At 39.4% G+C, this 25,040-nt stretch overlaps 3 protein-coding genes across 10 annotated transcripts in view; all 3 read left to right on the top strand.

Annotated features, from left to right (window-relative positions):
* The first annotated feature begins 811 nt into the window (after positions 1-811).
* On the top strand, positions 812-13,897 carry LOC113667636 (uncharacterized). 7 transcript variants are annotated; one of them, XM_027183490.2, is made up of 12 exons: positions 812-973; positions 1,169-1,273; positions 2,425-2,526; positions 6,274-6,553; positions 7,941-8,245; positions 8,458-8,552; positions 9,069-9,225; positions 10,033-10,096; positions 10,249-10,302; positions 11,083-11,300; positions 11,751-11,916; positions 12,898-13,897. In XM_027183490.2, the coding sequence occupies exons 4-12, from the start codon at positions 6,301-6,303 to the stop codon at positions 13,080-13,082; spliced, it is 1,497 nt and encodes a 498-aa protein (XP_027039291.2). In that variant the 5' UTR covers positions 812-973; positions 1,169-1,273; positions 2,425-2,526; positions 6,274-6,300; the 3' UTR covers positions 13,083-13,897. The 7 variants fall into 7 exon arrangements, with proteins under 7 accessions (XP_027039291.2, XP_089042218.1, XP_089042213.1 ...); XM_089186092.1 differs by having other exon boundaries at positions 834-973; positions 10,249-10,290; XM_089186087.1 differs by lacking the exon at positions 2,425-2,526 and having other exon boundaries at positions 834-973.
* Positions 13,898-14,055: 158 nt separating this feature from the next.
* Positions 14,056-25,040, top strand: part of LOC113667634 (RYamide receptor) — a 28,895-nt gene continuing 17,910 nt past the window's right edge. The window contains exon 1 of the mRNA XM_089186098.1: positions 14,056-14,143. The gene's annotated coding sequence lies outside the window, so the exon portion shown is untranslated. The remainder of the gene's footprint in view (positions 14,144-25,040) is intronic.
* Positions 16,441-23,811, top strand: LOC113680357 (uncharacterized). 2 transcript variants are annotated; one of them, XR_016180069.1, is made up of 3 exons: positions 16,441-16,811; positions 16,912-23,654; positions 23,756-23,811. XR_016180069.1 is itself a non-coding variant. In XM_089183615.1 (2 exons), the coding sequence occupies exon 2, from the start codon at positions 17,063-17,065 to the stop codon at positions 22,982-22,984; it is 5,922 nt and encodes a 1,973-aa protein (XP_089039741.1). In that variant the 5' UTR covers positions 16,441-16,811; positions 16,912-17,062; the 3' UTR covers positions 22,985-23,811. The 2 variants fall into 2 exon arrangements, 1 of the variants encoding a protein (XP_089039741.1); XM_089183615.1 differs by having other exon boundaries at positions 16,912-23,811.

Raw genomic sequence — 25,040 nt, forward strand, 5'->3', positions numbered from 1 at the left:
TGAAGTTCATGGAAGTACTAATGAACGTATATTTGCCGTATACTTTCAACTATTGACGTAAATGAATGTACATTTTGCGTAAATGAACAACAAAAGGTGTAGTTAAGTCGCCGATTTTGGCCAGATCGGATTAGATAAAATACTCATGATTTCAACTACCCATACGTTACTGCTTGACTATGGTCCCATGCCGAGAATGCGTACTTGCAACCTCTACCTAAAACTGCACTGAACGTTTGAAAAGCGGAAAAATTGGTGATGTAAAATTCATATGGGGAATTGTTTGTAGTCTCGCCGTAATTAGGGAGAATGGTAATATCCTAATATTGGCCCCTCCTTCAAGTAAAGTATTTTTTGTTGCGGTTCCAACAGATTGTGCCCGAATTAAAAGAAAGCCTCTAGGAAGTTTTAAGCGCAGTTTCATATGTGTGATATTTTTCTCTTTCATTTCTATTTCAAAAAGCATGTTTTAAGCCGGGAAATGGAGAATGTTTGCAGCAAACATGTCATCTTGTGTGTTGGTGCGCGATTTTCGATGTTTCCGCGCTGCTCTTATTCTTACATGCGTCATCCCAGCTATCTAAGGTTTTCTATTTCTAGTCTTTAAATAAAAGAAATACGGTTTTGTATTTAGGCACGGAACAAAGCCAGTTTTGCATTACCAAACAAAAATCATTTACCTCTCATCGATGAATAATAATATATGTACTTGAGCTATGGAAGAGTGCCAGGTGAGTAATAATTATGCATACGTTGAGTGAGACATGAAGCGGTGACAAGAGCGAACAATGAATCAGCCAATATTTCCGACAATTCCGTTTCCGTTTCAAGGATTGGTTTTTTAACATCTAAATTGGGACCTATTGTAAGGTTTTATCATTCATTTTTATCATTGATAATCACTGGGAGTTGAAGAACATAACTTTGAATTTGTAAGGGGATCCGCCGGGTTCTGTTTTTGAAGGAAACGAAGGTACGTTTTTCAATTTCTCCACAACAGAGATCGAAATTTGGTACTTTTTAGCGTCGCTGCCAATAAAGAAAAGCGATTTCAATCTGCTTCCGATTTTAAGTTCACTCAGCCTCGGACTGTTAGTGAAAACATCAACATTTAGAGTGCTAGAATCTTTCCGGCGTTTTATTGAAGCTATAGTTTCCAACAACTTAGGGAAGCTGATGTAAGATATCATGAGATAAACACGCAAATTGCTGATCAGTCTGAATCTCGTGCACGGTAACAATATGAAGAACTGAGGACGTGGAGGTTGTGCAGGTGAGTCGACCATGTTAAACATAACTTATGTTCTGTTGCCTTCGATTGGTAAATCATAACAAGTACGCTTCGTAGATTTGCCTCTATAATTTTGATTTTTATTTGTTTTCGTTGATTTAGAAATAAACTGAGAAGGCATCTAATTTCTACTTTGAATAAATGATTGTAGCAAACAGGATATCAAATTTTTATTCTATTTGCTTGCTGCTACGCTAAAACGATAACAAATTTTAATTTCTGATCACGTATCTCCAAAAAATAAAACTGGCGCACGTTCTTTACAATTCCAAAATTTAAACAAAAAGGAGTTTTGTTTGGACGGACCGGTGAGTATTTCTGACAAAATGAATTAAAGGGTTCCTTTACCACACTAGTTATACATGTAGGTAAAATGATTGGGCCGAAGTTTATTGATAAACCATAAATCTCCAGGAAAATGCCACAATAACTAAGATCTCATTGTTTATAACACCGGCAAAAAACTTAAGAACCGAGGGTAAATTTCTCTTTCCCTGTAGTCTAAAGATGCATGTTTTATAATTATTTGGCGGCTTATACTAAAAAATTAAATATTAGAGCTGTTTTACGCAGAGAACCTGAAAATGTCAACACGAGAGAGAACCTTTTTCATGCTGCTGTATTACAATTGCTTCATTTAGTTTCTTTGTAAGCACCTAAGGCACTTTGAAGTAATTGGCTTGTACAAAAATTGAACTGCGAAAGAAATTTCCGATTAATTCAAAAGAGGTGGTGCCTTAATTTATTACGCCATATTGATTTGCTTGTAGAGAATAACCAGTTCTTCCCCGTTTCTGTGTTAAGATTTTTGCTGGACACTACTTTCACGAGGACGGATTCGTGCAATTGTCTTTTAAAAACAATATATAAAACCATACCGCTCGATAAACATACCCGCGACTGGAAAAAATTGGTAATATTGCTCCGTATATTGTTTTGTAAGGATGAATGATTCCTGAAAGATCATAAAAACACATTTAAAATGATTTGATTACTGTCATTCTCAGCTATCCAATATTACTTAATTTTTTTTTAAGAGGCTTAGGAATAAGGCCAGTCTGATGGGCGACAAAGAACAGACCTACTAGCATATAAAACAGGCTTGATTTTTAATTGTTAGCTTGCCTTGACAGGTGCTGTCTGTCTTCGAACAGTTTGGGTTAAAGTCATTCCTGACCATCCGGCTGGAAGTCATCTTAGCGAGACAATCCGCTCGAAATAATTTAATAGTTGAGGTGAGTGTATCTGCTGATGCCTCCCTTCAATCTTATAGACTAAATATAGAATGCATCGAGATTAAAACCGTCCATTTGTAAATAGGTGTATTCTAGGTTGAGCTCAGTATCATTACTACAAGATAGTTGGGCTTAATCTCTGCAACTAAATAAAATCAAGTGCATAGGATCATCACGTCACTATCATTTTGCCCTGAGTTTTTATTTTCGGTATTTCACGGAAAGGGGGGGGGGTGAGGGGGGTGCTTATAAGAGAAGGGGGCTAGGGTAAGCGGTCAAGTCGCCCGAAACCTTAGTCATGTTGCCCGAAATTTTAGTAATGTCGCCCGAAAAAAGAGTCAAGTCGCTCGAAGAAACAAATACTAAAAAGATCAGAATTTCAGACTGTAAATAGGTCATAACGTTGAGAAATTTTTTATCACTAAAGCGCTCTTTGTTTCCGATAACACCATGAAGATTCTTAAAGCGTTGTTCGTCCCTAAAAACAAAGAGAAACGTTGTTCGTTGCCAACAACAAAATGAAGCGTTGTTCGTTATGTAATCGTTTCTTACTCACGGACGTTTCGTAAGCTTGAGAAACTTTTTCTTGGTTTCTAACAATACGATGAAGACTTCATAAAGACTTTGACTACACAGAAATCGATCTTATGCTCGGAATTGAAATATGTTTGAGTAACGATTCTAAAAGGGTTGTTCGTTTCTAACAACAAAGGGTAGCGTTCTCCGTTTCTGACAAAATCAAAGTGCTCTGTGAGCAATCTCGTGAATTGACACATGATTTTTTGGATTATGTTTACTGTTATCTGGTTTAGGGAATTTTGTGGTTGATTGTCATATCTAGAGTACGAGCAGTAGTTCAGTGTTCGCAGCAAAGAAACAAAGTAACGTTGGGATGAGAAGGCATTACAACTGAAATGATCATACTATTACATTTGACAAGGGTGGATGATGTCATGTGTTTTAAACGTATATCATTTTTGTTTCTGGTTCAAAAGAAAAGGTTGGAAGTAAATGTGGGTGAAAAGTGAAATTTACTGTCTATCATTGTAAATATTAGAAAACCAAGGCAATACTGTCTTAATGAAAACATTAACGATTCCCTCTTTATCAAATGAGACAAACGGGTACGAGTTTTGAGTGATATAACTAAGCCAAGACTGCCACCGTCATTTAGGATCTCCGCCTGGGTAGATTTTAGTCACGTGCTAAGCAACGTATAATCAAAAACAAGATAGAATTTCATTTCATTTCATTTCAAGGATTGTAAATTACAATTTTATGAAAAACGAAGGTTGTTCTGTTATTTCCGTGTGAATCCTTGCATACCTGCCAGTCGCTGGCGCCGCTTGTTGAAACTAAAAAGGAAAAAAAAAACTCTTTTAAGATTATCATTGCCCCATTCACACCAAAGCTTAAACATGTTTAAAAGTTGTTTTGTTAAACACAGTTTAATTTTTTTTTTCTTCATAGAAACTATTTAACCGAATATTTTTGACTTGAATGTAGCACATTGGAAATGCAAGTTAGCAAGTACTTGAATCCAATGGAAAATCAAGTTTTTCAGTTCTCTGTTTATAATTTTCATTCAATGAAAACCAGTTTAACAAAACATGTTTTGCTGGTGTGAATGGGGTAATTGGCTTCTTTTTCACCCCACCATTATTCTTAGCAACAAAGGTCGCTATTTGGTTTTTTTATTGCTCGCCAAAAACTATCAAATGCACTCAAAAGCCTAAAATCGAAAAAAAGTTTACAGGAATCGACCAATCGAGCGAGCGAGTGCCATTTTCTACATAATATCTACAACTCACTCTTGCGCATGCACGCAATTCACGAGTTAAAAATGAAGCGTTGTTCGTAAGCTTGGGAAACTCTTTCTTGTTTCTTAAAATGCCATGAAGACTTTGACTACACAGAAATCGATTCTATGGTCAGAATTGAAATATGTTCGAGTAACAACTCTTAAAGCGTTGTTCGTTTCTAACAACAGAGGGAAGCGTTGTTCGTTTCTATGACAACAAATGCATGGATGCAGCGTAACATGTAAGTAAAGTTCTGTTGTGTCTATCTGTGACTTTCTTAACAATAACAGATGAAAACAACTGGTAAACGAATGTCGATTGTCGCGTCCGACAAGTCGGTAAAAGGTAAAGCCAGTAACATACAAATAAAATTAACTTGTTGCCTTGCGTAAGGTAAGTGTGATATTTTTAAGATAACAGTCTATTGTTTATGCTTGTGACTTTTTTCACAGTAGTAGTCTGATGGTATCATTTCCCTTAGGATCAGAATAGGAAAAAATTATGAAGTTGTGCTCTGTTTCCTCTGGCGGTCGCATGTATATTTTGATCCGATCAAAGTATATATGAAGAGGGTGATTACGGCCGATCATATGGCCTTTCTGACCATATGATCAGAGAATGGAGAATGGCACTCGCTCGCTCGCTCGATTGGTCGATTCCTGTAAACCTTTTTTCGATTTTAGGCTTTTAAGTGCATTTGATAGTTTTTGGCGAGCAATAAACAAACGAAATGGCGACCTTGTTGCTAAGAATAGTGGTGGGGTGAAAAAGAAGCCAATGATAATCTTAAAAGAGGTTTTTTTTTTCGTTTTAGTTTCAACAAGCGGCGCCAGCGACTAGAAGGCATTCAAGGATTCACGCTGAAATAACAGAACAACCTTCGTTTTTCAAATTGAAAATATCACTTACTGCGCAGCGCTCGGAGTTCACAGATGTTCAAAAGATTTTTCTGTTATGGCGTGAGATTGAGGACAAAATCGATCATTACTTTTCGTATCGTGTGTTTTTTCCTGTGTGAAGCAACAAAAGATGCCGGCGACTGACGAAATTACAAGTTAACACGAAAATCAAATGACACCTAAACAAACAGTTTTAGCTTTTTAGCGATTTTCAGTGAATCTTTAAAGAAAATTTTTCTTTTAAGTTTCAAGACAATTTGAAGATTCAAAGTACATATTACGTACTAAAATGCGAAAGTTATAAACCACAAAATTGATAAATAGGCCTGAAATGAAACTGAACTAGTTGTTGAAATTTTATCTTCAATTCCATTTCAATCGTGCATTCGATTTTCCTCTCGAACGAATGACAACTAGGTAGATTATCTATTTGGATCTATCACATCCTTAAACTTTTAAAGAATTTCCGCCATCAAACGTCAACTGATGCTATTAACTCATCCAGATGCAACGTTTCGTAGGAATAACAATACTTAAAGCGATTTGTCTTTCATCTCACGCGAGGTTTTTAACAATCTCTAAAACAACTGAAGAAGACTGAACAATTATTTACTTATAGGGTGAAAATTTCAAAAACTCTTATTTATCACTGTTCACTGTTCGTATTATCTACAGAAACGAATAGTCAAATATAATATTTTGATTACTTGACTGAGCTTACATTATGTTTTCAACGAAGAAAGCTGAGTGAAAAGGAAAAAATGCTTCCAAAAAATGCAAATTTTATAAGCTGCAGGCTTAGGTTTTATTTTTACGTAATTTGTATGAGATACCACAACGACAGCAACATTATCGATACATCATGTTACCGCGACAACAAAGATGTGTGGTGAGACCATGTTTGGTGTATTCAAAAGTGATTAAAAAGCCACGCTCTTACATTGCAACTTATCAATATTTTTCGCGATGAATTAGCCATCTCTCGGGTTCTCGTTCCACTTTCTCTCAAAACGAGACAGAAATTTAATATTTTCCTTTACTTGCAGTGTGGGACTTTCTGGTTCTAGGCTGTCATGCAGCTGAGTTTCATGGCTCGTTTTTCACGACGCTTTTCCAGTGTCTACAATTTACCAATCTTGACTTTGCTCGCCTCAGTTTTAATACTAAGAAGTGATGCTGAACCAAACACCAAGAATGTAGAAGGAATGGGATCCATGGATTGTGCTCCATCGCTTTCTGTTTACTGGAACGAGATTCTTGCTCGACTTCCCTACGTGGAAACAAACGTTACAAACAACTCATACTCAGATGAAGGACTTTTGACAAGTAATGTACCTTGCTTTCTACTAATTTTTCTTCCTTTCATTTTTTCTGTTTTTTTTTTTCTTTTGAACTAGTCGATTCAGTTCTGTTTGGTTTTATACTAAATAAGCTTTCCCATGATGATTTTTGTGGTTGTTTTCAATGTTATTCGGGATGTACTCTGACTTCAAACCGACAAATTGAAGTATCTTCAATGACTGAATATTTGCATTTTTTTCACTAAAACAACTGCTCTGTGGTAAGTCTTGCATGAGATGTTTTAAAGTCACGCTTATATTGCAAAGTGATCGCCTCCAATAAATGACTACTTTTTTAAAACATCCATTTTCCCTTAACCAACCACTTCCAGTCGACCAGTTTTTTTATGGACGCTAAATGATTCATTTAACTTCGTATGCAACTATTATTCTTCGACGGGCTAGATTTGAGTCGAATAAATCTGAATGGCAGCGGAAATCATAACAGTCTCTTAGAATATTTCATGCTTAACTTTCTAGTGAAACGGAAGCGATGTATAGTGTTTTAAAATCAGCGATAAAACCTTCAAACTGATCTCACAAAATGATAAGAAGTGTTCTTAAATTCGTTTACAGTGTATCTCAAATTCGGAAAATCGGTTTATTACTGATATGAGGTTATGTTTTTGACTCATTTTCTTTGGTTCATGTTTTCAATTAGGAAACGTGAGATAAGCCTAAAATTATGAGATACTCCAGTAAAATTTGCATGCAATGCATATTGAATTGTTAAATTTTAAAATCTTTTTTTTCAAGTTAAGTTTTGGAAGAAAGCTTTTACTGTGTCTATCAGGTTGAGCAAAAGGAAATTCATTTGTTTCCATTTCACATTACCAGAAAGACAACCCAAAAAACAGAGCGAGAGCAGTAACTGAATTAAGATATAAATATTCTCTAAATTTCAGAGGTAGAGAGAAAAATAAAGCAACCAGAATAGTAACATTTCAATCAAGACGGGAAAAGAAAAGACAATCATTATAAGTATATAATCTCTTCAAAATAAATAGGTAAATCTGCATCTCAAGAGTCCACAATATCATTGGCATTAATGTTTCATTTTGTTTTTCAAACAAACGAAAGTTCTTGATAGGAGCAAGGATTAGAGCAATAAACCGCACTTTCCGTCACTTTACAGGCGTAAAATCCCCTTGTGGTATGTCGAGAGACGAGGAAATATTTTAAGCCACGTGCTAAAGAAATCACAGTTTAAAACAGAATACATTTTAATGTGAAACCGACGAAAGGAAAGTCTGAAGATATTTTGCTCATATTTGTCTCAGGCCTAAGATTTTTTAAAGAAATAAACCGAAAAGAAAAATTCAATTACCTGTTAGATCAATTTACAAAGCTGTGTTACATTTCTTTGTCAACAGCCTTCCTTCACCTGATGCTGGCTGATTGCTGTCGACTCAGCATGAAATTGATTTACAACGCTTCATCTCACGACGATGCAGACCTGCATTTTCCGGTTATCGTTAACCTTGAGGCTGATCGCCTAATGAGCAGCCGAAAAAACCTTGTTCCCTTGTTACCACAGACTGGAATCGCCTTCCTGGTTTTAGAAAGAAGCAGAAGCGATTACACGTGGAGAATTGTGAAGTCTCTCTTCGCTACTTGGCCAGTCTTAATCCTCATACTTGTCTTGTCACTGCTCGCAGGAATTGCTGCCTGGTCACTGGTAGGTCTTTTTCTATCCTTTGCGGTTATGAATCGAAATTTTGTATTTTGGGACGTGCAAATAAGAGAACAAATCATACATTACAAAAGCCATTGTTATGAATCAAAAAAAAAGAAAGAAGAAATTTTAAAAAAGGATAAAAAAAAACAAAACAAAAAACATGAAAAATGCAATTTTTTTATCTTCCATTTTACTTTTTGTTTCCACACCAGGAGAAATGGAGGAACTCGGACAACTTTCCTCCCATGTTTACTAAGGGCGTCTGGGAAGGTTTCTGGTGGGCTTTTATTTCCATGACAACGGTGGGGTGCGTATATATCATTGAACATAATTGTGTAGATGATACTTTATTTCCTTTGTTAGCTGAAGCTGGCAGATATTTGACATGATCCAAAGATAATAGTGAAGAGGTTGAAGACAATAATGGATGGGTTGAGAAGATATAATGAAAAGATAATAGTGAAGAGGTTGATGATCTAGCATAGTAGAAATAGTAGTTGGCATGCCCATATGTTAGCTCATCGGATGACTCGAACTGTTTTTGTTGTGCTTGTTTTTATCAACTCCTTTGATCATATTTGTTTTTTAATTTTACAACAGCACATATGAACCACCAGTAATTATCCTGTCAAACCTCTCGAACGTACAAACTCATAACAATAGTATTCCTATTTTTTGTCAAGTCTACATAAATTACTGGATGACAGTTTCGAATCGTTCCTATTGCTGCAAAAGAAATTAGGATAATGAGTGAAGATCATTCACCTCACGCAAGCCTCTTGAATACACGTGCTTAAAACGATTTGATTTTTAACATTTCAAGCTATGGAGATCGCTACCCAAAGTCAGTTGGAGGTCGCCTGTTTGCAGTGCTGTGGATTTTAATGGGAATGTGTATCATATCTATCTTAACTGCAACATTGACTTCTTCCATGACAACTTTTTCCCTGGAGGCTAAAGTCAAATTACCCGGAACCAAGGTAAGAAAAGGGTGACATTGCAATTCTACACTTCCGGAAAAACGAGAGATAGTGGAAAGTTATATCAATTTTATTGCAAGCCGTTCATTACTGCGCCTCACGCAATCAATTCTGGAGACAAGGGAACCAGAAACTGATTATTAAACACGAATAACGTCGAAGACATGAACCAGATGCCTTCTGAGCCGTAGTTGTTCTGTTTCCCGTGCTACGTGACGGCATGGCTGACATTCGTTCCATGTGGACACGGTGACTATATCGAGGGATTTCCACAGCCAACTATCTAATAAATTTATCATGACATAATATGTCTGTGAGCCTAAAAGCGTAAGATGTGGGGGGAATCGGTTGAAACATGATGTCTTTCGAAAATAGTGAAATAAGGCTCAGAGTGTAAGTAATGCAAGGTTTAATCAAGTTAAGGGCTAAATGTGCAACGGAAAATGTCAACAGAAACGTTTAGCAACAAACGACGGGCGAAAAACATATTTCTTGAGTAATCTCGAGGGTTATCAAAGAGTATTTTAAGTTATTTTAATGTAATTCTAATCTGCTAATGGTCGCTTCAGATCTTTATAATGAACCAGATACGTACACAGCTAATTTGAAAAACTAATCCTAAACTGAAATTATTACTGCATATATTTGAGGTTTATTCATACATTCATGTAAAGAACGCTCTCATTCGTCCTGATCGAGCGTGGTGACCACTGATGAAAATTCAAAGCAAAACATTAATTATTCTTGCACAGATATCAATAGTTCTTTAACAATGAACATATTTGTATATTGTGGCTAACTGACCAGGTGGTAGTCCTTGTTGGTTCCATTGAAATGGTTACGGGAATTCAACATCAGGCCAGTCTCACACGTAAGTGCTTCATCGCTTTGAAACCTTTTCTTTTTTTGTAACGTTTGATAACAAGTCGAATGATAAAAGGCAAGCTTTCAAACTGATAAAGGTGCAGTCCGTCTTTTTCCCTGGTTAATAAAATATAACTATGTTTAATCTTGTTTTCTTAGGTGTGAAAACAGCTGCTGATATTCATGAACATTTGGAGAGTGGTAAATATGAAGGTGATTTGCAGCCTGCCACTGTTTTCAGATCGATCCTTCAGTGATAAGGAGGCAGTGCGGTCGGGTGGCTAAGGCACCGGACTTGTTAGCCCTCCACCCTGCTATGCACTGGATTTGTTCTCGGTTGCCCTGAGTTCAACTCCTTGGCCGCACTTTGCAATCAGCCAACTGGTCTGCCTCCTGCCAGTTGGGATTTTTAAACACCTTGTTTATTTACAATTTGTTTTATTGACCCTAAGCCTCTTTCGTGGAGTGGTCAATAAATGTTATTATTATTATTACTATTATTATTATTATTATTTTTATTAATAGTTTTCAACATTATGGCTTAATACTTCTTGATATGATATTATAAAAGAAGCACTTTATACGTGAAAAGGCACTCGATTTATAGTTTGTCACGAGCTTGGAACAATGGAAAAAGGCTGAGCATCTGTTGGTGGTCAATAAAATATCTTTTTCAAGGAGAACTAAAATAGTTTCCTCCTAGTTTTCTGCACCTTTTTTGATGGACCAATGCAATTTGTTGCTTATTTTTCAGTTTCTATGTTTGATGGATCAGTGCCACCATATATTTCATATGTCAAAGAATTTATTAACTACGTTCAGGCTGCGAAGGGATTCGAACCCGCTGCAACTGAAAATAATTCAGAAAAACATACCACTCCTGGCAGTTTCTTTCAGCCCGCCTGCGAGTATCATTTCTTTACTTATATATTGCCCGCAGGTCAAAATACGATTAATTTCATTTGATAATAATAATGAATTATTCTGTGACAGGGGCTCTGATGGATGCTTATCTCTTAGCACATTTCAAAAGAAATCATCCGTCAAGGACTCGTAAACTCAAAGCTCAAGAAGTTTTTCAGCAGAAGTATTTGGAATACGGCGTTCGCGTTAAAGATCCAAAGTTGGCCGAGTGTCTTCGCGAAAAGAGGTTCACCCAAGAAGCAGAATGGTATGAACACGCAGAAATACTTCTGCAGCAATCTCTGTTGGTAAGTATTGTTCTCTGAACTTATATGTAGACCCATTTATCATTAATTTTTTCAATTAAACTTTGGTAGCAAAACATGTGCGCCGACTTTTCCGTAGTTTCCGTTTATGGCGACTGAACTGGTTTCTGTACCATATGCCATGCTATAAGTTTGTGGTTTAGCAGCTTCATGGCCTGCGCAGTGAAGTTGAATTTTTCACCTTAAGTTCATTTATAGATTTATTTTGTAAGCAAAACTATTTTCTAGACAGACTGTGGTGTTGCGTGGATGGGCAAGTAAGACATTGTGCTCATCATTGCTAAAAAATTGATTAAATTAGATAAATCCCCCGAGGTTTCTAATCCATCTCTATCTCTCCACCTTAACAAATCTTTAGTTAATAATAATAATTATTGTGCAAAATTTGTCCTAAATCGTACCCTTTACAATGTTAACTTCTTTACTTCTAAGGATGAATTTGAAAACAGGGACGGAAACAAAGTCAACTTATTCGACCCTGATGGTGTCCTCTATTTTCCGTTTCTCTTTACATGCTTGGGAGTGGCTGCCTTGTTATTGTTGACCGGTGGAGCTTGGGACTTGTGTGGTAAAATCAATCACCGAATGAAGAAAAAAGGTTCGACTCTTTTCAATAAGTGCAGAATGTCTAAACAAGCGTCATACAAATCATAATATATGATATATTATTCTGGTCGTGTGCAGTAATCTTTTTCATTGAATGCGATTATATGAAATTAATATGTGTGAACCGCGGGTTAAGAAATAAATATGGAAGCGATCCGCCTAAGCAGTGGCGAAATTAAGGCCTAAAAAAAAATTCAAGCCCGTACGGAATTTGATTCCATGACGTTTGCGATACCGGTGCAGTGCTCGACCAGTATTAGTGCGAAGATCGCTTTCATATTCATTCTTAAACCGCAGTTCACATATTTTATTTTAATACATTCACAGTCACTGATTCGTCACTTCACGGCTTTATAACGAACCAAAAGAGTAACCAGCTCCCAGTTGGCTTGTTAGCTTAGTTAGTAGAGCACTGCACCGGTATCGTAGGGGGGGTCGTGGGTTCAAATCCCGTGCAGGCCTGAATTTTTCAGGCCTTATTTTCGCTTCTACTTATTATAAATAGAGTTCATTACTGCGAAGATCGCTTTCACTTTCAATCTTTTTAATTATACCAGTCTTTGGGATCATTCACTTTACTCGTAGAATTTTTGGATCTTCTTTATACAATATGAATTTCAAATTTTTTAAACCATCCCGTACCTTCCCTATCGCAATCTCCTTGTGTCTCTGAGACTTAGGATCCAAATAAATGCCTTCCATTAGAGCTTCTTAGATGTAACCTGCCGAAAAACGCGGATAGGAAATTTCACGTAATAAGGTATTTCTTTAACCTGTACATATATTCAAGTATGTCACTGTAAGGTTTAACCCTATTGATCGTCCGTGCTCCATTTTAGGCTTGACTAAATCTAACATTTTTGTATTTCTCTTTTTTTTTTTAAAGGATTTTTAAACTTCTCTTAAGTCTTCAAGTTATTGAAGCAGTTGTTGTTTGCCGATCTGAGCTAACAATAATTATTACCTCCCACAGGGAGAAAAGGCGATTTTTCTATTACGTTGGCTAGAGCTAGTCTGATCACGGACTACATAAACCAAGACAAGATGAACGATCTTGAGAGGAAGATTGAGGATCTAAATGAAACTTTCAAAAGTATAAAGGGTGGAGCAATCTTCGTATCTCCTCGTTATAACATGGAAACGACTGAAATAGTCTGAAGTTTGACAACAAACCTTCGAGAGCAGAGCCTGGTTCGATTGGACAAGTATGGACGATAACAATAGAAAATGAAACTGATTGGCTCGTAAAAATACGATAGAGTGGAGTCAAGGCTTTGAGTGCAATCATATTCATGACAGTAGTATCACATGATATGAAGAAGAATGGAAAAATATATCCTCTCTTGCATATTAACTAATCCTCAGACACAGGTAACTGATTTATCTATCTATTTATCCTGCTAAGGAGCGTGCCAAATTTTTGTGTGAGATGCCCATAAAGGTTCACGAGCGATGATGTTCAACTACCATGCAGTTCCTCACTAGAAGTAGACCCTATTACATTATGATGTGAGATTTCCATCGCGTGGCAGTTGAGGAGTGCGGAGCCTGAATCAGCCATTACGCATAGCGGCGAGAGCACACAGTAATCCTTTTCTACTAGCATTTATGTACTGGTCGTTCAAAACTTAAAAGCGGGACAGACTGGTGTTTTTCTTTCATTTAGTTTTCTACCCGCGCGCACTGTTGGGTTACTCCCCCCTTTTCACTGTCTATCACGGAATAGATAGCGAGTAGTGCAATCAATAAGATTTCAGTATTTGTGATAGAACGCCGATAGCTTTATGTTAAAAGTACAAGAAGTAAAAGAAACCATTATTACACAAAGCTGAGTGAGAGCAACACAGCATGCTATGACTCTTATATGACTGGTGTTACGAGTAAATACTAAGAAAACAGCCAGTAACGTAGACATACTAATATTTAATAACTTATATATTAAAGAAATAAAAAAGATCCATCTTTCTCTCTGACAAGGCTAATTTTTTGCCCGTCCATTGCTTTGTTGCTTTGTTTGTTTGCTTACTCGCTTGACTTGTGACGTACGTACCGAGGCCCGCTATCATTTCCATCTTACAGCGGATTTTATTTGTGAACGGTTCGTTTTCTTTTTGTTTGTGCGGCTTGTCAAGTTGTTTTTAAAATTGAGACGTTCATATGTTAATTTGAGCAAATTTGACGACAATATGTCGAAAGGCTAATCGGATCCTCGAAACGTGGTAAGAAGTAAATTGCTATACATTTTAATGGTGGATATATAAAAATTACATACTATTTGGAGCATACTCCTATTTTACCGTCAACCCGTCGGAATAACTTGCCTGTGTGATTGCGCCCACCAAATAAATGTCGCTAACCATTAACCGCTACCGTTATTCTAAAAGACGGTGACTAGACTAAACCTTAGCATAAATGTTAACATTTACTGAAAAAATAAGAAAAGACATAAGCTAATAACTCATCAACATATAAAGAAAATGGTTGACAAATTTTCTCACAAGGCGCTTCACTACAGCTATATTGAGTTAATTATAAAGAGGTTCATGCACATGTTGGTACTGGCACGCTGCACGCTGCACGCGCTGGGTATTACACATGTAGCTGAGTTTTCAATTTCATTCTGTTAACTGTGGACGGGCATTGACGAAGAACGTACCGTGGCGTACGAAAGGATACCAACTAAAATCTATTTTCGAACATACGAGGTACCGATTCCAAAAAAAAAAATAAATAAACGATAAAAACTCATAGGGACAAGAATTAAACAATTTAGTGGCAAACCATAAGTGGACATATCTTTAAATAAATAGGACAAAAATACGAAATTAGAGTATTTCTGTAACAAGTATGGTCATGTTTCAAGTCGATAAGGTTTCAGAGTCTCCCGCGGCAAATTCAGCGATGCTCGTTTCGGGTTTTAGCTCATTTAATAGCACTCCTCGGGGAAAAAAAAAAAACATCTGCCAAACAGATGAAGGAAAAATATAAGAATAGCTAAGTTAATGAAGTTCCCTGCATAGTGAATAGTTTTTAAAATCCTTTGCTTCGGCTATGCCGCTCATTTAGGCCTTTTTTTGAAGGCTTTAAAAAAATACTTGCTCTGGGCTTATTACCAGTTGTCATAGCTTCGAGGAAAAGAGGAAGTAAACTAAATGATTTGTTTTCGTAAATGATCTCCTCCACCTGTCGCACAAACTATATCCTCCGCATAGATCTGCCCACTCATTACCGGTAGAGTCTCTTCAATACACAATGCTGAACATCAAAGGGACAATGCCAAAAACCGACTTGGATTTTGAATGTTGCGGGAGAATTTTGAACCAGAGCAGAAACTGAGTAAGGTTTTTTAGCTCTAATTCTTTTATTTACTTTATTAGGATTTCGCTAATTCCTCAGCTGTTATGTGCTATGAAATAACTTTTATTCACGCCACAAGAAATCTAGCGAGGACATGGAGATGAATTTTTATTCCCGATTCAACGAACTTTAAAGAACATTTACCGCATTGATCAAAACATCATGGCGGACAAAAGCCGCGAACCAAGCCTTAATTCTCTTTCGCCTGGAATAGTTTTTGCTCACATAATTTCTTGTATAAAAGTGAGAAATCGAAAAGCAATATAAAATTCATCAGCTCATTTTAAATAACATTCTTGGTTTATCGTTTTCCAGTAAAGTTATCTATTAATCCGAGTTCTGGTTGAAAAATCATAGACTCCAACAGAAAAATGGTTATTAAAATGTCTCCTTATGTCATCTGTACTTTTCACACAAAGCTAATGAGGAAAGAAGAGAACGAATGAAAAAAAACATTGAAAAGGGAAAGCTGAATAAAGTCTGTAATGGTGCCAACTGAACTTAAACTTTGAAGAATGATCAGTCAGCTTTCTTCAATTTCTCAGAATATATACATATTATGATCTTGTACTTTCAGTTTTTAGTGACTTAGGTGGGCTCATTGATTTGATACAAATCTAATTGCGGAAGCGCCACGAAAGCCGTCGGTTCTGGTAGTTGTGTATGCGATCTCCGTTGCAGTGTAATTAGCGCTTCATTATTTATTACAGACAACTAGCTGTTTGATAAAATCCAAGTGTAAATTGAAATTAGTGCTTTAGTTGACTACCAAAGTTTCTAGAATCGTTTTGCATGGACGTAAATAGTTCAATCAATCTGGAAAATGCACATGTATCTCGACCTCGGTTAGTTAACTTAAGTGGACGCCACCACCTTTGATCCTAGAGAAAGGCGGAGCAAAAAGGGAGTGACAGGAAACTTTCTGAACCGTTTTCTTTCCTCTCGGCGAGGTGAATGGGTTAAATTTGTGGAGGGACGTGTTTTCATGTCTGCAAGGGTTGACTCATTTGATAAGGAAAGAGTTTGAGAAAATAATTACAATATGTCGATCTTACTCTAAGGTGGGTACGAATTCAGGAATAACAAGGCAACAAATGAATCCCGGTTCCTAGGTACAGAACTAAATGTGTTCAAATTCAAGAAAAGGAGATGTTTATTGTTAGATCCAAGTGTAACATTTTTTTTGATTATTCGTTCTTGCCTAATTTGTTTTTCCTTTGCGTACGCAAATTAGTTTATACTTCCTTTCGTTCATTTGTTTAGTCTTCTTTTTTGGCGTTAATTTAGGTGTTTATCTCTTTCTGTCAGTTTTCGTGCCCTCGTTAGCGTTTCCGTGCTGTTTTATCTTCATTAGCGCCTTTCTATAGTTTTATTTTCCGCATGTTCTAGCATATTTGAATATCGTAGTTTGTCAGTACAGTTTGTGAGTTCAGTTTGGTCCGCGCTTAGCGCAGTTCTGTTTAGTTTGTTTCTAGCCTCTTCGCGTTATTCGCAGTCCTCTTTACAGAAGTTTTCTCTGGCCAAAACAATGTAAGTGTACTTCGCAGTCCTCGTTTTGCAGTTTTGTTATTTCTTTACTCTATTTACCTTAGTCGCAACTTGTAACCTTTTTGCTTTTTTTTCGTTTTAGTTTCAACCCACACTCTTAGTATCAAGCACGTTCGGCTCCAATAAATCTTTTTCTTTTTATTTGGTGTGTGGTGTTATTATTCAAGGCCAGGAGTCTTGCAGGTTTATGGCAGTTTCATCGTTGAAAATTGTTGGTGACATGTCGTTTCGTCATGAGCTTTAGCCGCAAGCAGCTTACAGATCCCGTCGCTCGGCGAGTTGGAACACGCGTACGACAACCAAACCGTTCGCTGGATTTTGAAGCGTCTAACCTGGAAATACTTCGTTTCAAGAAAAATTCAAGGTCTGGTCACCTGTCTACTGTAACCGCCATTTCCAATGAAATTTCTGGCTTGCTTACTGATGATCATAATCTTCAGGAGGTTAAAGGGAAGCTTCCTTACTTGGACAACGCTTTTGAAAGATTCAAAGAGGCCCATCGCGATTACGTCGAAGAAATTCTGGATGAGAACGCCATTATTGAGGAGCAACGCTATCTTGAAGACAAGGAGAGAAAGGTTCGTGTGTTCCGTCAGGAGATCATCGAATGGATAATTAATATTGAATACAAGCTATTAGCAGAGTCGCTTCGGGTGGGTTCGGCAGTGAATCCCGAGGATTCAATTAGTTGTGCTGGCACACCAATTCCTTCAGGTGCTTCCAAGGTTTCAAAACATTCAAGTCGAGCAAGTTCACGTGGTGATCGTGCTTCATCAGTTGCAGCCGCGAGAGCCAAAGAAGCCGCAAGAATTGCCGAGTTAAAAGCTGAAATTTCTATGCTCGAAAAGCGCCAAACACTCGAAGAGAAAAAGTTTCGTTTACAGCAGGAAGAATTACGCCTTAACCTCGAAGCCGAAATGATCAAGACAACAGCTAAGGAGAGGGTCTACGCAGCAATGACCTCCCCTTCTCTATCGGAGGTGAAGCCTTTAAAATTGGAGACAGAGCTCCAGGATCAGGAACCCCCTCGTACCAGCCCCCGCGCGAAAAGGTCTTTTCCAGGCGAGGTGCACCACCCAGGCCAGGGCGTGTCTATGGATTCTGTTCCTTACGGCCAGTTTGATTATCAAGCCTGTACAGTCGGTGAGGATCTGAGAAAGGAAACGATTGGTTTGCAGCGGCAACAGACTGCTCTTCAGTTTCAGCAGAACAGAATGATGGAATTGCTAGCGCATAATCAGAATAGGAACAAACTTCCGCAGCCCCGTGTCCCTGTGTTTGACGGAAACCCTATTGAGTACCGCACTTTCGTTCGCGCTTTTGAAAATTTGGTTGAATCCAGAACATTTAGCAGTACTGATAGACTCTATTACCTCGAGCAGTTCACCGCAGGGGACGTTAAGGAACTTGTAAGATCCTGTCATCATTTACCAGCGGAAGAAGGTTACGATGAGGCTCGTAAGCTTTTGAGAAGGAAGTATGGTGACGATTATCGCATAGCATCCGCTTACGAGATGAAGGCCCTCGACTGGCCGAGAATAAAGGCAGAAGATGGTGTGGCTTTGAATCGTTTCTCAGTCTTTCTCGCAAGTTGCAAGAACGCATTGGCAGGTAGCCAGTACATTTCTAAGTTTGATCAGCCAGGAAACATTCAAAAGTTGGTGCTCAAGATTCCTTACAGCATGAGAGAAAGATGGCGTCGCTTAGCCGATGACATCATGGACAGACAGTTAAGGCCAGTACAGTTCAGTGACTTCGTCGCCTTTGTTGATCGCGAAGCACGAATACTAACCAACCCAGTCTTTGGCAAGATATCCGATACCGTAAGATCGGCGCCTGGTCAGCGGTCCTATGGTGGCAAGACATCCAATCCCAAGAATCTCAGTCTCTTAGCACATGTAGGCGATAGTGAAGGTCATACCAGTGAAACTGTTCCGCAGGGTGTAAAGGAGCCATGTCAACGCGCCGATGGAGAGCAGAGACCTCAGACTCGCAAGGTTCAGTCAACTGGAATCGATCAGGGTCCCTCACAAGGGAAAAATCGGTGTCTCTATTGTAGCAGAAACCACGCCCTTGAGGATTGTCCATCATTGCGGTGGAAACCCTACCAAGAGAGAATTCAATTCCTGTTGTCCAAAAAGCTGTGCTTTGGATGTTTATCCACCGAACATGTCGCAAAGTTTTGCCCGCAGAGGAAAAATTGCAAGATTGCGAACTGTAAAGGACGGCATCCTACTGTTTTACATACAAGCCCTCGTGAGAGACCAGCTGTCTACGTTGGAGTGGGTACGGAAGACGTAATTAGCACTCAAGTTTGTAGTCACATGGTAAAAACGAGCACCAGTGCCAACAGTGAGACTTCAGGAGAGGGTCGTAGGACAGGCATGGCCGTAATACCAGTTAGAGTAAGAGCGAAAGATAGTGATAAGAGCGTCATCACCTACGCCTTCCTGGATAACGGTAGCAACTCCAGTTTCTGTACTGAATCGCTCATGAAGCAGCTCGGGATTAATGGTCAGCAAGTTAAGATATCCCTGTCTACTCTTGAGAAGAAAAATAGCATCACCAACAGCTTCCTGGTTCGCGACCTTCTTGTATCCGATTTGGACGAGAACGAGTGGATTAGCCTCCCGACCCTTTATACCAGGCCGGAGATTCCTGTGTCCAGCAGCGACATTCCAACTCAGGATGACGTTGATCAGTGGCCCCACTTGCAAGGAGTTTTTCTGCCTCGTCTCGACGCTGAGGTTGGCCTTTTGATTGCTAGTGACGTTCCCAAGGCTCTCGATCCACTTGATATCAAACACAGTCAAGACGGTGGTCCTTATGCTTCAAGAACTCGAATCGGCTGGGCGGTAAATGGTCCCTTAGGCCGTCGTCACCATAGTTCACGGTCATCCACTTTTGTTGCTAAAGTCGATCACCGGCTCCAACAGATGATAGAAGACTTCTACAATCGCGATTTTACCGATCCCACCGCTGATAGCAAGACAGAGATGTCTCAAGACGAACGTAGATTTATGCAAATCGCCGAACAGACGGTGGAGTTGAGAAATGGGCACTATCAAATCTCTTTACCTTTTAAGGATCGCCAAACGCCTGTACCCAGCAACAAGGCTCAGGCCTGGCAGCGCGCCATTTGGTTGAAGAAAAGGCTGGAAAGAGACCCGAAGTTGTATCAAGATTATAAGGCCTTTATGGAAGACATTCTCTCCAAAGGATATGCACGCAAAGTGTCCCCTGATCAGAATAGCCCCGCGAAGGGCACCGCCTGGTACATACCGCACCATGGTGTTTACCACCCTCGCAAGCCAGAAAAGATCCGCGTCGTGTTTGACTGTTCGGCCAAATTCATGGGAAAGTCCCTCAATGACATGCTGTACAAGGGCCCGGACCTAACTAGTTCGCTTGTAGGAGTCCTGTTGAGGTTTCGTGAAGAGAGAGTGGCCGTCATGGCGGACATAGAGTCCATGTTCCACCAAGTGAGAGTTCCCGATCCTGACAGTTCCTTTCTGCGTTTTCTTTGGTGGGAGGATGGCAACATGGCGCGCGAATTACAAGAATTTCAGATGGTCGTTCACTTGTTTGGAGCCATTTCATCACCGGCTTGCGCAAACCTCGCACTCCGCAAGACAGCAGAAGATAATCGTCACAGCTTCCCTCCTGACGTCATTAACACAGTTAAAAGAAACTTTTATGTCGATGATTGCTTGAAGTCCCTCCCTGGCGAGCAGAAAGCCATTGAGCATGTTGGCAGTTTATGCAGTTTACTATCACGTGGTGGTTTCAAGCTAACCAAATGGGTCAGCAATAGTCGTGATGTTCTGCAAGCTATCCCTGAGAAGGAGCGAGCAAAGGACATCAAGGACATGGACATAAGGAAGGAAGAGTTGCCTGTTCAGCGAGCCCTGGGAGTTCAATGGTGTGTAGAATCCGACTCGTTCCGCTTCAGAGTCAACATTAGCTCCCGTCCACCAACGCGTAGGGGTATCTTGTCTCTAGTGAGTGCTATTTTCGATCCGTTGGGATTCCTGGCACCGTTCGTTCTGACCGCGAAGGAAATCCTTCAAGATCTTTGTCGCATTAAGCTAGGATGGGATGACGAGATCCCGACTGAGTACGCTGCACGTTGGGAAAATTGGCTAGCAGATGTTCCAAAGCTCTCGGAGTTTGCTGTGAGTCGCTGTTTAAAGCCAGAGGATTTTGGTCCCGTTAAATCCAGTCAGCTACATCACTTCTCTGATGCCTCAGAAGCAGCTTATGGCTCAGTGACTTACCTTCGACTGCTTAGCCATGAGGACCGAGTTCATTGTTCCTTCCTGTTTGGAAAATCACGCGTTGCTCCTTTGAAAACTATCTCTGTTCCTCGTTTAGAGCTCTCGGCCGCAACCGTTTCTGTGCGACAAGACAAGATGCTCAAGGAAGAGCTGGAGATGCCTCCTAATTGTGAATCCGTGTTTTGGTCAGACAGCATGTCAGTGCTTCGTTATGTGAAGAACGAAAGTACGCGTTTCCACACGTTTGTTGCCAATCGGGTTGCCGTACTACGAGAGGGCTCAAGTCCAGATCAGTGGCGCTATGTGGAAGGTGTAGCGAATCCTGGAGATTGCGCTTCAAGAGCGCTGACTGCCAAAGCATTGTTGAGCTGCCAAAGATGGTTACTGGGGCCGGAGTTTCTTTGGAAGTCAGAAGAAGATTGGCCTAGGAACCCCTTATCCCTTGGATGTCTTCAAGACGGAGACCCGGAAGTGAAGATGGTTTATAAGGTTTGTCACGCTTCTGTTTCCGAGTCGGAGCATCCTTTGGTTGAGTACTTTCAACGCGCGTCTTCCTGGCACCGATTGAAGAAGTCAGTTGCATGGTTTTTACGATACCTTGGAAACTTGAAAAGGTCAAGTAAGCGCGGAAAATCGAGAGAGCCGATCCTTTCAACTCCCATCCTTTCTTTACCACCAATTACCGTTACGGAGTTGGCAATTGCGGAGCTAGAAATCCTCAGGAACGTCCAGCAGTTCAATTTTCCGGATGAGCTTGAGCTGTTAAGCAAGTCTGAAAACGGTACGCAAGTCAAGAAAAGCAGCAGCCTTCGAAGTCTGGACCCAATCTTAGTGAACGGCGTCTTACGTGTCGGTGGGAGGTTAAGTCTAGCGTCCACTGCATTTGAGGCCAAACATCAGATTATTTTGCCCAAGAAGGATCACGTGACCAACCTTGTAGTAGAATATTACCACCAGATCTCCGGTCACTCTGGAAGAGAGTACGTTATCAGTCTTGCTCGCGAGAAGTTTTGGATCGTAAACGCAAGTTCTGTTGTCAGGAAAGTTCTTTCGAAATGTTTCAGTTGCCGGCGGCGTCAAGGCCCGTTCTGTGAGCAGAAAATGGCTGACCTTCCCGTGGATCGTGTTACCCCAGGTCAGCCACCTTTTACATCTGTCGGCATTGATTGTTTTGGTCCTCTTCAGGTACGCCGTGGGCGAAGTCTTGTGAAAAGATATGGGGTCATTTTCACGTGTCTTTCTATCCGCGCGGTTCACATTGAACTGGCGCACAGTTTGGAAACTGATTCTTTCCTGATGGCGCTCAGAAGGTTTATAGCAAGGAGGGGCCAGGTAAAGGAGATCAGATCCGATAATGGTACCAATTTCACCGGCGGAGAGAGGGAGCTCAGGGAATCCATCAACGCGTGGAATCACAACAAGATTCACGAAGCTCTACTTCAGAAGGGTATCAAGTGGAACTTCAACCCCCCCTATGGCTCCCATTATGGAGGTGTTTGGGAGCGCTGCATTCGAACAACGCGCAAGGTCCTTCGAGCTTTGCTTCAAACTCAAACTGTTGACGACGAAGGTTTAGTCACCCTCCTATGCGAAGTGGAAAGCATCATTAATGGTCGTCCAATCACCACAGTTTCAGGTGACCCCAATGATCCGGAGCCCCTTACACCAAACCATTTGCTTCTTTTACGCTCGGAACCTCAGATGCCCCCTGGTTATTCCAAAAGGAAGACTCCTTCTCTCGGCGCAGATGGAGACAAGTGCAATATCTCGCAGACATCTTCTGGAAGAGATGGTCTAAGGAGTACTTGCCTCTGCTCCAAAGTAGGCAGAAATGGACGACGATTCGCAAGAACCTGGCCGTTGGGGATATTGTTCTAGTGAGCGCCGAAAATTCCCCTCGCAATTCATGGCCCCTTGGTAGAGTGGTAGAAGTCTTCGCCGACAAGAAAGGTTTGGTGCGCCGTACCAGAGTGAAAGTAAAAGGAGCAGTTTTGGAGAGGCCAATTGACAAGCTTTGCTTGCTGATAGAAGCTTGAACTTTCCCTTTGGAGTTATTTTCTGTGCAATTTTCTGAATTCAGGAGAAGAGAACATTAAGAACACTTAGGAAGACACTTAGATCTTTAATTGTTTAATTTAAGTGCCTCGCGTGTGCTCCTCACTTATGGGGCCGGTATGTTAGATCCAAGTGTAACATTTTTTTTGATTATTCGTTCTTGCCTAATTTGTTTTTCCTTTGCGTACGCAAATTAGTTTATACTTCCTTTCGTTCATTTGTTTAGTCTTCTTTTTTGGCGTTAATTTAGGTGTTTATCTCTTTCTGTCAGTTTTCGTGCCCTCGTTAGCGTTTCCGTGCTGTTTTATCTTCATTAGCGCCTTTCTATAGTTTTATTTTCCGCATGTTCTAGCATATTTGAATATCGTAGTTTGTCAGTACAGTTTGTGAGTTCAGTTTGGTCCGCGCTTAGCGCAGTTCTGTTTAGTTTGTTTCTAGCCTCTTCGCGTTATTCGCAGTCCTCTTTACAGAAGTTTTCTCTGGCCAAAACAATGTAAGTGTACTTCGCAGTCCTCGTTTTGCAGTTTTGTTATTTCTTTACTCTATTTACCTTAGTCGCAACTTGTAACCTTTTTGCTTTTTTTTTCGTTTTAGTTTCAACCCACACTCTTAGTATCAAGCACGTTCGGCTCCAATAAATCTTTTTCTTTGGTGTGTGGTGTTATTATTCAAGGCCAGGAGTCTTGCAGGTTTATGGCAGTTTCATTTATACATATTGAAAAAAAAGATATATTAGTATAACTGCGCTGTTCGTTCACTGCTGAAGCACTACGTTAGCGCTTTTGCCCCTTGATATAAGAATATCCTTCGTCAATGTCGACACTTTGTTAAGTCATGTACACCTCAGACATTTCAGTCTTTTTTTTTCAAAGAAAGCATTGGGCAAAAATCCATAACCAGTTATCCAAATGACTCTTAGCATAAAAGTGTTTACTTTCTTCATGTTCGACTTTAAAGGTCAGATACATTTTAATATTTTTAAGACGAACCCTTGCCTATACGGTGTTATGCTTAAGCCTTTACACATTTTTTTACCTCTCGGTGTCGGTTTTTAACCTGTCAAAATACTCTTCCCATTCATGTATCGAGAAACAAGTATCAAACTAATAGAACTAAAAGAGAACCTTAGTCAAGTCTGATAAGCATGGAGCATAACTTGTCAAAAACATGTTTTTTTATTGCGCGATTCAGTTTCAAACTTAAGAACCGTTTGACCCTAAGTTGATTTTTTTCATGTCGAGCTCGGTTTCCCAAAAACAAATAATGATTCTGTTTCTCTCTATCAACTGTTTCGAAAAAGTCTTGTCAGGTAAAGTAAAAGGCGGCGCATTGATGTATGCATCACATATACAACTAAGATCAGCCCAAAGAGTGTTTGTTGATAGCACCTGTGAGGGATGAAGGAAGGACATACAACATACAAAATAAATATATATGTATGTCTATATTTTTATAGTTATATAGCAATTTATCAAAATTGCACGACGCGAAACTCAATTACCACTTTATCGCGTCCATTTTGAATTCGCTAAATTTTTTGCTAAAATACAGGATTTTAGTCCGTACAAATATTTTGTTTTCTTTATTAAAATTATATCTCAGATTTAATTCATCTATTTTTTAGGAAAAAAGATAGAGCATTTTCGAGGTAAAAGCTACAAATTTGCCATGGCTTCTCTATCTTTCATTTTTTTGCAAATGAACTCTTGATTTTGTTTTTAGTGTTGATTTCTCGCTGGTTGGGAAAAAATGCGTTTTAGAGCAAAATATAATGCGATTTGTCAATAAATCGCACGTTTCGGAGCCAATCAGATTGCAAGGATGATCAGTGATTTCAGCATAGCTGTTGTGTAGAGTTCTGGCGATCACAACTTTTCTA

The sequence above is a fragment of the Pocillopora damicornis genome, chromosome 10 (genome assembly GCF_964200805.1).
Source record: "Pocillopora damicornis chromosome 10, jaPocDami1.2, whole genome shotgun sequence".
NCBI classification, from domain to species: domain Eukaryota; kingdom Metazoa; phylum Cnidaria; class Anthozoa; order Scleractinia; family Pocilloporidae; genus Pocillopora; species Pocillopora damicornis.

Excerpts from the sequence above, each read along its gene's own strand:
- LOC113680357 (XM_089183615.1), top strand. The coding sequence starts at position 17,063 with ATGAGCTTTAGCCGCAAGCAGCTTACAGATCCCGTCGCTCGGCGAGTT.
- LOC113667636 (XM_027183490.2), top strand. The coding sequence starts at position 6,301 with ATGCAGCTGAGTTTCATGGCTCGTTTTTCACGACGCTTTTCCAGTGTC. Across the intron at positions 8,246-8,457 it reads GAATTGCTGCCTGGTCACTG|GAGAAATGGAGGAACTCGGA; the intron begins GTAGGTCTTTTT and ends TTTCCACACCAG. Across the intron at positions 8,553-9,068 it reads ATTTCCATGACAACGGTGGG|CTATGGAGATCGCTACCCAA; the intron begins GTGCGTATATAT and ends TAACATTTCAAG.